This window comes from Grampus griseus, assembly GCF_964374135.1.
Source record: "Grampus griseus genome assembly, chromosome: 1".
Lineage (NCBI taxonomy): Eukaryota > Metazoa > Chordata > Mammalia > Artiodactyla > Delphinidae > Grampus > Grampus griseus.
In genome coordinates, this window is record NC_139017.1 from 41,047,000 (window position 1) to 41,060,244 (window position 13,245).

Below are 13,245 nucleotides of genomic sequence, written 5' to 3' on the forward strand. Positions count from 1 at the left end.
AAAACAAAAATTTATGGGATGAGGCTCAAACAATGCTAAGAAGAAAATTTATAGCTGTAAATGCCTGTTAGACAAGAAGAACCATCTCAAATCAATAACTTAAGCTTCAGATTTAAGGAATTAAAGAATTAGATAAAGAGCAAAGTAAACCCAAAGCATGTGAAAGGAAGGAAACAGAGTTTAGAACAGAAATCAGTGAAATGAAATAGAAAAATAGAGAAAAAAATCAATGAAACCAAGTTAATCCTTTGTAAAGATCAACAAAAATATCAAACTTTTAGCTAGACAGGTAAAGAAAAAATAGATAAGACACAAATTACCAAAATCATGAATGAAAGAGGGGACATCACTACCATACCTATAGAAATTTAAAACACTGGAAGGAACACTATGAACAAATTATAGAATTTAGATGAAAACTCCTAAGAAGATACAAGTTAACAAGCTGATTCAAGAAGAAAGAGAAAATTAGAATAGACCTACAACAAGAAAATGAACTGAATTAGAAATTTAAAATCTTCCCACATCAATTCCACTACTAAGGTATATAACTAAGAGAAATGAAAAAATATGTCCACACAAAAACTTATATGCCAGTATTCATAACAGCATCATTCATAATAGTCAAAAGGAGAAGACAATCTATATGTACAACAACTGATGAATGGATAAACTAAATTTGGTATATCCATGGATCCATACAAAGGAATATTATAAGAAGTATAAAAAAAGGAATGAAGTATGGATACTGGCTATAACATGAATAAACCTTTAAAGTATAATGCTAAATGAAAAAATACAATTCCATTCATAATAGCAACAAAAGAATAAAATATTTAGTAATAAATTTAACAAAAGAAATGCCAGACTTATACCTGAAAATGGCAAAACATTGCTGAGACAAATTAAAGAACACAAATAAATGGTGAGTTATTTCATGTTCATAGATTAGAAGACAATATTGTTAAGATAACAATCCTCCCCAAACTGAACTACAGATTTAATAAAATTCCAATCAAAATTTCATCGGAATTTTCTGTTGATATGGACAAGCTGATACTAAAACATTTTATGAAAATTCAAAGGAATCAAAATTGCCATAACATCTTTGAAAAATACAAATAAAGTGGGAAAACTTACACTTTCTGATTTCAAAACATATTATAAAGCTACAGTAATCAAGAGAGTACGTACTGGTAAAAGAACAGACACATAGATCAACAGAAGATGTCAAAAGTCCAGAAATAAAGCGTTACGTGTACAGTCAATTCTTTCTCAGCAACAGTGCCAACATACTTCAATAGGGAAAGGACAGTCTTTTCAACAAACAGTGCTGAGACTATTTGATATTCAAGTGCCAAAAGATTAATTTAGACTGTTACTTCACAGTATACACAAAAATTAACTGAAAATGGATCACAGACTTCCAGAAAGGAATGTAGGAGAAAATTCTCTTGACTTTGGGTTAATCAAAGAGGTCTTAGATATGACAACAAAAGCATGATTCAGAAAAGAAAAAAAATGGTAAATTATACTTCATCAAAACTAAAAACTTTTGCACATCAAATGACACCATTAAGAAAATGAAAAGACAAGCCATACACTCGGAGAAAATATTTGCAAATCACGTATCTAATAAAGAACATGTATCCAGATTACATTTGGAACTCTGCCTGCCAATGCAGGGGACACGGGTTTGATCCCTGCTCCAGGAAGATCCCACATGCCACAGAGCAACTAAGCCTGGGTGCCACAACTACTGAAGCCTGCGGGCCCTAGAGCCCACGCATCACAACGAAGAGTAGCCCCCGCTCGCCGCAACTAGAGAAAGCCTGCACCTAGCAACGGAGACCCAACACAGCCAAAAGTAAATTAAAGAAAAAAAAAAATCACACAATACCAAGTGTTGGTGAGGTTACGAAATTGAAATTAATACTACAGTGAGACACGATTATACACATAGTTATATTTTTTAAAGCACACGATACCAAGTGCTGGTGAGGTTGTAAAAGAACCAGAGCCTTCATACATTGCTGGGGAATGGTGAAGTCACTTTGGAAAACAGTTTGGCAGTTTCTTAAAAACATAAACTTACCATAAGACTCAGCAATTCCACTGCTCAATATCTATCTGATATATGTTTTCTATATGAAATGAAATTAGAACATTTTCTCACACCATATACAGAAATAAACTCAAAATGGATTAAAGACTTAAATGTTAGACTGGAAACTATAAAACTCCTAGAAGACTACACAGGTGGAACATTCTTTGACATAAATCATAGCAATATTTTTTTGGATCCATTTCCAAAGGCAAAGGAAACAAAAGCAAAAATAAACAAACGGAACCTAATTAAACTAAAAAGCTTTTGAATAGCAAAGCAAACCATCAACAAAATGAGAAGACAACCTACTGACTGGGAAAAAACACTTGCAAATGATATGACCAATAAGGGGTTAATATCCAAAATACATAAAGAGCTCATACAACTCAACATCAAAAAAACAGTCAACCCAATTAAAAAGTGGGCAGAAGACCTGAATAGACATTTTTCCAAAGACATACAGATGGCCAACAGGCACATGAAAAGATGCTTAACATCATTAACCACAAGAGAAATGCAAATCAAAACCACAATGAGACATCACCTCACCCTGTCAGAATGGCTATCATCAAAAAGACCACAAATAATAAATGTTAGTTAGCAAGTATGTGGAAAAAAGGGAACCCTGTGCACTGCTGATGGGAATGTAAATTGGTGTTGCAACTGAAGAAAACAGTGTGGAGGTTTCTCGAAAAACTAAGAACAGAACTACCATATGACCCAGCAGTTCCAATACATCCAAAAAAAACCAAAAACATAATTCAAAAAGATATATGATTTATGTCATAGAGTGTTCTGCCTATGTTTTCCTCTAAGACTTTTATAGTGTCTGGCCTTACATTTAGGTCTTTAATCCATTTTGAGTTTATTTTTGTGTATGGTGTTAGGGAGTGTTCTAATTTCATTCTTTTCCATGTAGCTATCCAGTTTTCCCAGCACCACTTATTGAAGAGGCTGTCTTTTCTCCATTGTATACTCTTGCCTCCTTTATCAAAGATAAGGTGACCATATGTGTGTGGGTTTATCTCTGGGCTTTCTATCCTGTTCCATTGATTTATATTTCTGTTTTTGTGCCGGTACCATACTGTCTTGATCTATAGTGAGGTGCATGGACCTAGAGTCTGTCATACAGAGTGAAGTAAGTCAGAAAGAGAACAAATACCATATGCTAACACACATATATATATATATGCAATCTAAAAAAAATGGTTCTGATGAACCTAGGGGCAGGACAGGAATAAAGACACAGACATAGAGAACGGACTTGAGGACACAGGGAGGGGGAAGGGGAAGCTGGGATGAAGTGAGAGAGTGGCATGGACATATACACACTACCAAATGTAATATAGATAGCTAGTGGGAAGCAGCTGCACAGCACAGGGAGATCAGCTCGGTGCTTTGTGACCATCTAGAGGGGTGGGATAGGGAGGATGGGAGGGAGACGCAAGAGGGAGGGGATATGGGTGTATAAGTATGCATATAGCGGATTCACTTTGTTGTACAGCAGAAACTAACACAACACTGTAAAGCAATTATACTCCAACAAAGATGTTTAAAAAAAAAGATATATGCACCCCAATGTTCAGAGTAGCATTATTTACAATGGGCAAGATATAGAAGCAACCTAAGTGTCCATCAACAGATGAACAGATAAAGAAGATGTGGTGTACATATACAATAGAATACTACTCAGCCATAAAAAAGGATGAAATTTTGCCATTTGCAACAACATGGATGGACTCGGAGGGTGTTACATTTAGTGAAATAACTCAGAAAGAGAAAGACAAATACAGTATGATATCATTTATATGTGAAATCTAAAAAAAAAACAAACTGATGAATATAACAAAAAAGAAACAGACTCGGATACAGAGAAACAGTGATTATGATTGGGGAGAGGAAAAGGGGGAGGAGCAAAATAGGAGTAGGGGATTCAGAGGTACAAACTACTATGTATAAAATAAATAAGCTACCAGGATATACTGTACAACACAGGGAATGTAGCCAATATTTTATAATGATTATAAATGGAGTAAAACCTTTAAAAATTGTGAATCACTATGTTGTACACCTGAAACTTATATAATGTTGTAAATCAACTATACCTGAATTTAAAAAAATATATATATGTGGAAAAAGAAACTTTGTTGTATGAGACAAATAAACCCTTTTCTTGTTTAAGATAATATGGTGAGTTTTGCTGTTGTTATTTTTTACCTGCAGCTAAATAACCTTCAAAGACCATATTTACTGATCTCTATGTAAAGAAACTAAGCATCACTGTTGTCATATTACCAAATCAGTATCTCTCTCCTGCCAAGCACACTGCTTAAGATATTTCCAAATATTTTCCAAGACTAGCTTGACTTCTCTTAAACTGCCCGATTTTTTCTTCCTTTCCTTTTGTTTCTCATTCCACAAAGCCTAAAAATAAGTGTCTTCCAGAAACAGCTACAATTAGGAATTCCCAGACCCAAAAGAAATAGAATGAGCAGCTAGCTTTCATTTAAATTGTTCAGTCTATGATCTGACCTCTATATCCCTTTTTTAGCCCTTGGCATGTGTTAATTTCCAAGACTGCCTTTCACAATTTCTATAGAGCAATATTCTTCTTGCTTACTAATGCTGCCATGGGATTTCCCTGGTGGCACAGTGGTTAAAAACCCACCTGCCAACGCAGGGACACAGGTTCGAGCCCTGGTCCGGGAAGATCCCACATGTCACAGAGCAACTAAGCCTGTGCACCACAACTACTGAGCTTGCGCACTAGAGCCCGGGAGCCGCAACTACTGAGCCCGCGTGCTACAACTACTGAAGCCTGCGCACCTAGAGCCCGTGCTCCACAGCAAGAGAAGCCACCACGATGAGAAGCCCGCACACCACAATGAAGAGTAGCCCCCACTCGCCACAACTAGAGAAAGCCCACGTGCAGCAACGAAGACCCAACGCAGCCAAAAAAAAGTAATTAAAAAATAATAATAAATAATGCTGCCTTTTTCTAAAAGCATAGATTTGCTGCCACATAGAAACAGCTGTATTTAGTAAAGAGCTAAATACTGTATCAATTTGACTTGGCCTTTTATCCTAAATATCTGCATTAGGTCATGAGCAGAAGCCAAATTTATCATCTCAGCCACGTCTGCAGACTAATGAAAAATTAAGCAATTAAGTCAATCAGCAAGAATCTTATTGTTACTAGAAACTTTTCTACTACTCTTTCTAAGTCGTAAGTTTATAATATCTTTCAAAAGATCAACTTCCTTCAGTAAACTAAAATAGGTCATAAAAAATAAATTCCTTTTGTAGATCCTTTTGTAAGATCCTCATATACCTTGCTGCCTATATGGTTTAAGAAATGACATATATACAATTGAGTAGATTTTTAGTTAAAGAAGGGAAAAAGTAATTATGGCACAATCATCTAGCTTTTTTCTAGAGAGCTAAATGAAATAGGAAAAGACATTAATATTATAAATAAAGACATTGATATTAACCGACAACTAGCACAGGTTCAATACAAAATAAGCTAGAAAATTATTGTTTAAAATGATAATGAACGCAGAATGAAGGCATTACATGTCAAGAAACTTAAAACACTACTATCCAAACATCTGTGGTAATACAACTTGTACTAGTCTACCTCTTTAAGTTGTACGGTGACTATTTTTGTTCTATCTTTACATAGCTTAGTCTAATTAGAACAAATTTAATATAGACTAACAGAAAAGAAGCCTACTACTGAAAGACACCTCAAAAAGTGAAGATAACTACTGGAGTTTCATCATATTTAAACATTTTAATGTATTTCAATTATGATGGAGTAAATTAGATAATCTCTAAACCCTCAGCATCAATTTTTTTTAAATCTGTGAATCGAAAATTATATACAGTTCTACATGAGAAACAGAAGACATGCCACAGACATTGTTATTTAGCTATTAACTTCTACTTATTTTAGTGAATTATGAAATTCAAAAGTAAATGACATTTTGTTTTAAAAACAACTTGAATCTTGCTTTACTACAAATTAGAAAACAAAGACATTTAATAAAACACAAAATATTCCAGAAAGAACACCAAACCTTGAAAAAATCTTCAAGCTGTTTACTGTTATAAAGAGCAGGAATATTGGCAGAGAACTGCAGCAGATCTTCAGCACACTGTCTCCTCTCTTCAATAACAGTTTCATCAAATCGTCCTAGAATTAAATAAGAATCAACACTTAAGGAAAGAAAGATCAAACACTGATTTATGTTAGTTTATGTTCACAATTTAGAAAGCAGCAGCAGGCCTATCATTGCCTATTTGCTCTGCTTATCAGGCAAACTTCTGAAGTCAAATCTAGTCTCTACAATTGGAATCAGTAGTGCTCCCACCAGAAAAGAAAATAATGTTTCTGATAAAACAAGAGGCAGAGGTGTCAACTAGTAAATAAATAATGCAGTGATAATCTAAAGCCTGTCAATATAAAAAACTTACCATTTAAGAAGCTGGTAATTTGAAACTAAAGTTAAAAGCAGAATTAATAAAGAACTCAAATGCTTTTCTATAGTAATTTAATACTGTAATTACTCATATAATTTTCCCTTTCCCACTCTTTTTTGATTTATAAACGGAGCTGAAGAGAGAAAATTACGAGAACATCTGTATGTCAGTGGGGTCAAAAACCTCAGCTTGAAGCAAAAAGCTTTCAAGCCAAATTCCATGTGTGATGCTGTCAGTGTACATGAAAGCACACTTGTGAGAAAAAAAAGAACACACACAGCACAGTGAGCTCTGGTTTGCAAGGTGATCAAAAGGTGGTTTTCAAAGAATTTTTTTAATGATATATACAGTTTGAATGCTGATAAGATATTTTCAAATATGACCATTTTGTACTACTCTCAGATAAGATTACTGGTTGGCATTTGTCACATGCCATGTATCATACTGATTGCAATTTAGGTTCAAAAAAATACAAAATCAAAAGAGTAACACATCCCGTACTTAAGTGGCTTTGCAAAATGTTAATAGAAAACTGAGGTATAAAGAGATTCCTAGTTATAGGCACCACAACTTATTGGAAATAAGTCAACTTCTTTGTAGTTATCACTACAAAGAAGCAAATGAAAGAAAGGGAGGAAAAAAAGAAACAGATGGATTAAAACAGAGCCCTCACTTGCTTTAGTCAAAGCATTAAACTACATCTGAGAGTACAAAGAGAAAAGAGGGTACTTTTGCAGTGCCACACTTCCTGCAGTAGCTCAACAAGTATTTAATATAACTATAAAGTAAGGAAATTTATTTTTTACTTTTTAAAATATCACCTCTATTTTCCACCCACTCAGAAACACAATTAATGATTAAATTTTGGTGTGCTAACTAAATTTGTGCCAACTCTCTACTCTCCCTTGTTTATGGGGAAATCTGTTTCAAAATGCTCAACTATATTGTAAAAACACATAATTACAAAAAAGATGTTCTAAACTAGCAAATGTCACATCTAATCCAACATACTTTAATTTAAAACCAGCCCTTATGTGTAAGATTATACTATATCCCAGCTAAAAAACTGGACATAATAAGTAGACTTTGTGGAAAATAACAGATTGAGGTTCAAGCATTTTGATTTTAATCATGATATCACCTTAAAATGGTTAACAATGTTTTATAGAAAGTGAACAGGTTTTTTCTATGGAATGTAAATAAGCAAGGTAGCATGATCACATTAAAAATGTTTGTCAACCTAAAGATAAAAGAGAGAGAGAGAGAAATTCCTAGTTATACTACCCACAGCAAGAATTTGAAACTGAACCACTAAATACCTCAGCTCAATGTGTCTCATGCTTATGGTGAAATGTCTACTTCATGGTAACTAAAAGAAATGGTTTTAGAGTTAGACCTGGGTTCAAACTACTTGCTCTATCATTCACTAGCTATAAAATCTTAGGCAGATTATTTCCTAATTTACAAAATGGAGAAAATGAGCAATGTACTTAAAATGAGCAGTTCCATACCAGGCACATAGTAAGCACTTAATAAACCAATCATGGTGTCTTTAAATCTTCAAATACCATCATAGTGTCTGGCATATAGAACATGCTAATATATTTTTGTTGACTGTATGAGTGAATAATAAAAGCATAGAAATACTTTCTAACACAAAGAACTATCTTACAGTGGAACATTCTATCCTAGAAGATAGTCATCTTTCACTGATAAGAAATTTTAGGGACTTCCCTGGTGGTCCAGTGGTAAAGAATCCACCTTCCAATCAATCCCGGGTCGGGGAACTAAGATCCCACGTGCTGCAGGGAAACTAAGCCGTGCACCACAACTATTGAGCATGCATGCCACAACTAGAGAGCACGCGTGCCACAAACTACAGAGCACATGCGCTCTGGAACACGCATGCCACAACTACAGAGCCCATGCACTCTGGAGCCTGCGCGCCACAACCAGAGAAGAGAAAACCTGCACACCACAACTAGAGAGAAGACTGCGTGCCGCAACGAAGATCCCACGTGCCGCCAGACCCGACACAGACAAAAAAAGAAAGAAAGAAAAAGAAATTTTAACAGTGGGTCCATAAACAACTCCCTATGCTTAATGGATGGGTTACAACAATCCTACAAAACTCCACACATATGTCCACAGATACATTTTTCTAGGGAAAAGATCTGTAACTTGTATCAGCATCCTCAAAGAGCCCAGGCCCAGTAAAGGTTAGCAGGCAAGTGGCAATCAATTAGAGGATGCCTAACATTCAGTATGCTACTTCATTTACTTTGGGATAGCCAGCTGCTATCCCCATATCTGTTCTCGCCTTCTTTCTAAGTAAAATAATCCACAATTTCTAACTAGGTACATGGCGGCCCAGGGAAAAAAAAAAACAACTATAATTTCCATCTTGCCTTGCAGTTACATGTGGACACGGACTAAATTCTGGCCAATAACATATAAACAATGGTTATTTTGCAGATTACCAGAAATCTCTTTAAGAGACAATTGATATACACCCTCACCTCCCCACCTCCCGCTTTTTCTTCTATCTCCTTTTCCCTTTCCAAGAAGGACTATGATGTGGGAGGTTAAAAATGACATAGCAACAAGGCAGGAGCTTGGATTCCTGATTACTTTGGAGCTGCCCTGCCTCCTATGCTGCCCTGCATAGCCTACCTCCAGAGCTTATGCCATGAGAAAAAAATTGACGTCTATCTGGTTTTAAGTTTTGTCACAAGTAACCAAACCTAATATAATCCATTATGCTAAATCTACTTTCCTATTAGTTCCCAGTTCATACGCAACAATTACATTAAATTAAATTCTTCCAATGACAAAAAACACATCTAAAATGACGCTGCTAGCATTCCGATCAATAATATTATCTGGAAACAAACTTCTAAGAGCCCTAACATGTAGATCAAATTCTGTGGCCTGAAAACAATCTAAGATATTCAATCTTGGGAAAAAAACCGCAGGCCAAACAGGTTAAAATGACAGCTAAATGTCCATTATTCCTTGTTTTGCCTAAATAATAAATTAAGTATGTATCGGTGCTTATGATTATTGTCCAACATATTTGTCCTGTAAACAAAAAAGTAAACTGCAGTACCTGTAAATTAGTATTTATGTGAGCATCTGCAATCTCAGAACAGAAATCCAGAAAATGCACATATTATATTATGCTTCAACCCACAAGACCACCTGATATTATCTTTAAATGAACTAACAACTTGTTGAAAAATTTTAATGAAAAACTTCCTAATATTTGATGACATCCTAAAAAAGTCTCATTTACTGGCTGAAACAAATACATAAAAAATTAGCTGCTTTAATCCTAGTGTGATCAATGCCTCATCCCACCTCCCTATTAAACTAGATTTAAATGCTTAAGCAACAAGCATATCACTTCTAAATAGAATAAACATGTCAAAAGTGTGTCTTTGTTATATTTCTGTTGATCTATGCATTTCTATTCCACTAAACTTGGACAAGCAGAGATAAATTAGAACATTTTTCAGAATGGAATAAAACCAAAATTAAAGGCTAATGCATTAAAAGGTTCAATTACACTGAATCCTATCATCAGAACTAATATGATGAAAGAACATGCTCACTTCTTTGTTCCTAAGATATTTCAAAATAACAACAACAAAAAACAGTATTGGCAGCACGAAGATAAGCAGATGAATTTTAATGCAGTAACTACTGGCCCTAATATATGTTACAAAGCCACCTAATTTGAAAATTAGATTAAGAGTTAGCAAGATTCTAATGGTAGACAACACACTAATGGCTATTCTCAAATTGTTAATCTTTTAATATCATCAACCTCCCTTAAAAGGCAACAACAAAGCGAAATTAATAAACAGGTGCTTCTCTTAACAGTGCTTTAAATTTCCATTCACAGGAATGGAAATTTTTTTATTTTCCTGTGAACAGAGTAGAAAATTTATACGTAATTGTGATAGAAAATGTAAAACAAATTTTTCCTGAGGTTTATTATACAATATTACATACTATATTATTTGTGTGTGAGTATGTACATATTATCTTTAAGCCACTCCACCACCTCCAAATTACTGAACAGTGGTCTGCTATTAAAAGCTGCAAAAGGAAAATTAAACCAAAACCTTCTAACAAAGCTGGTAAAGCATCGGAAATAAAGTCTCTCTCTTTGATTTATAAGCTACCTTTGAGATTTTCTCTATGTTTTTTAATTACATAGAACACCTCCTGAAAGCAGCGTTCACTTTTTTTAAATGCAAATGTCGGTGACCAAAAACTGATTATAAAAAACTAAAAGTTATCCTTGACCAGTAAGAAACTAGCCAGAAAAGCTTGGTGCTAATTCTTAACTGTATTAAAAATTCATTCACAGAGTAAAAAGAAAAAGAGGGAGGCCAACGTTCTCAGGTGTGAATTCCCTCTAGTCAACAGCACCAAGAACATACTTCTAGTTAAACAAGCTGGATTTAAGACTCCGAGAGAGTATACTATGGAGAACCCTGAGGCATTTCACTAAGAGGGTGTTATAAAGGACTTAAGGATTTGAGCCTGTGTTAGGTGCTTTGGGGAAAGATTCAAAGAAGTGGGGCTTTGTTTTCCCTGGCTTGGATGCTGTCAGGAAGTAGAAGTAATTCTATGATTCTGTTAATTCTATCTAATTCTATGATTCTATGATTTTAATAAATCTTACTATGAGGCAAGAAGAATGAACAGAGGCTAAGGCTGTGATTTATAAGAAAAAAGCTGTAGTCATCACGATAGCCCGGATGAAGATATGCTTGATCATTTTTGTGATCTGAAAAATGTTTTTGTCTGTGTTCAGACATGATTACAGAGTGGTCTCGTTTTAGTCTTGATCCAAGGACACAGAGTGGCCTTGTCTAATGTTCCTGTTCTGTGAAACTGCTTACATTCAACAGAAGAACAGCACAGCCAGGCCAACTTTAAGAAACACCAAAGTCATCCAAATAGGTAGTGTCGGGCCAGTTCTTTCTTAGATCTGTCAGGAACTGCTTTGCCTTTCTCATAGGAAATCATAGTGTGACGAGAGATGGAACAAAGCAAACAAAAAACAATGATCTAATCATGAGAAAACAATCAGATCAAGATGGTGAAACCTACAAAACAACTGTCTCATACTCTTTAAAAATGTCAATGTCATGAAAGACCAAAAAAAATGCATAAGGAATAGTCTAGATTAAAGAAACAAACCTAGAGGCATAATCCTGGATCCAAAAAAGAAAAAAATCTAAAAAAAACATTTTTAGAATAACTGGAAAAATCTGAATATTGACTACATATTTGATAATAGTATTATATCAATGCTAAATTCCTTGAGTGCTGAATTCCTTGAATAATATGGTATTGTGACTATAGGGGAAATATGGGAAGTAGGGATGAAATGTCACAATATCTCCAACTTATTCTCAAGTGCTTCAGTAAAAAAATGATACACACACACAGAGATACAGGAAAATGTGGCAAAATGTTCATCAGTGAACTTGGACAAAAGGTATATAAGTGTTCACTACACTGTTCTTTAGGGTCTTTTGGTAAATTTGAAAATTCTACAAGTTAAAAAAAATTGGAGAAAAATAAAATGAGTTAAGTGTCATATTGGTGAGATGTAGAACCACAAGGGGAAAACAACTAACTCAGCCTAAAGGAAACAGAACTTCCTAGAAGATGAGACAGCTAAAAATCTTAAAGGCTAACCAGAACGTTCTCAGTGGAACAGTGCAACACTGAAGAAGGAGACAGAGAAAGTGCAGTATATTAGAGGAAAGGCAGACCGAGCAACAGATGAGCGCTAACAGTAGCTGACGTTGTGTCGAGCACTGAGCTATACACACTACAGATATGATCCTCAGAACAGGAAGCTATAATCCCTAACTCACCAATAACAAAATAGGCTCAGACGTTAATTTGTACAAGATCACACCGTTAAGTAAATAATGGAGAGAAGATTTGGGCCTAAATCTATCTGACTCCAAAAGGCATGTTCTTTTCACTGTAACACTAGAAGAGTAACTACATATCCAATGGTTCTGTAAATTACAATAGGACTCTCTTTTGCAGCTGAGGCTTATGTACTAAAAATGTGAGAATAGCTAAAAGACAGATGATTAACCAACACTTCCCTCCATACAACCACAGCTGCTGTCTGCAAGGTTCACTGCAACTATAAGTATTACAAATGGACTGTACCATTTATTGAAAGAGATAAATTGCTCACTTACTAAGATTAATAAGAAAATTTCACTCTTTAATATATAAGGATGTGGAGAAAAGCTGAAAATAATCCACTAGCAACGACAATAATAGCTAAGAACCTCAACCAATTCAGAAGCCACTCCCTTTCACCCAGTGACACGCTTATTGTTTAAGAAGCCGGGCTGTACATCTCCCAACATTAAAGTTACAGCTACTTGGGTGCAGTTGAATTCCACAGTACAGAACATATAAGGCAGAAAGTAAAAATATCCCTCCACCCACATCATCACAGGTTATACACATTAGGTATGACTTCACACAAATATGTATGTCTATTTAAACACAGATGGGATCTTACAAAACATATTGCTATGCAACATTTGTTTTCTGTATCTTAAAAATATATATTGGACATCTTTCTATATCAGTCTATC

At 34.9% G+C, this 13,245-nt stretch overlaps 1 protein-coding gene across 1 annotated transcript in view; it reads right to left on the reverse strand.

Moving 5' to 3' along the window:
- RPS6KC1 (ribosomal protein S6 kinase C1) overlaps positions 1-13,245 on the reverse strand; it is a 233,326-nt gene that overhangs the window by 162,861 nt on the left and 57,220 nt on the right. Inside the window, exon 4 of the mRNA XM_082658336.1 lies at positions 6,190-6,305. Within this exon, the coding sequence (XP_082514462.1) occupies positions 6,190-6,305 (116 nt within the window). The remainder of the gene's footprint in view (positions 1-6,189; positions 6,306-13,245) is intronic.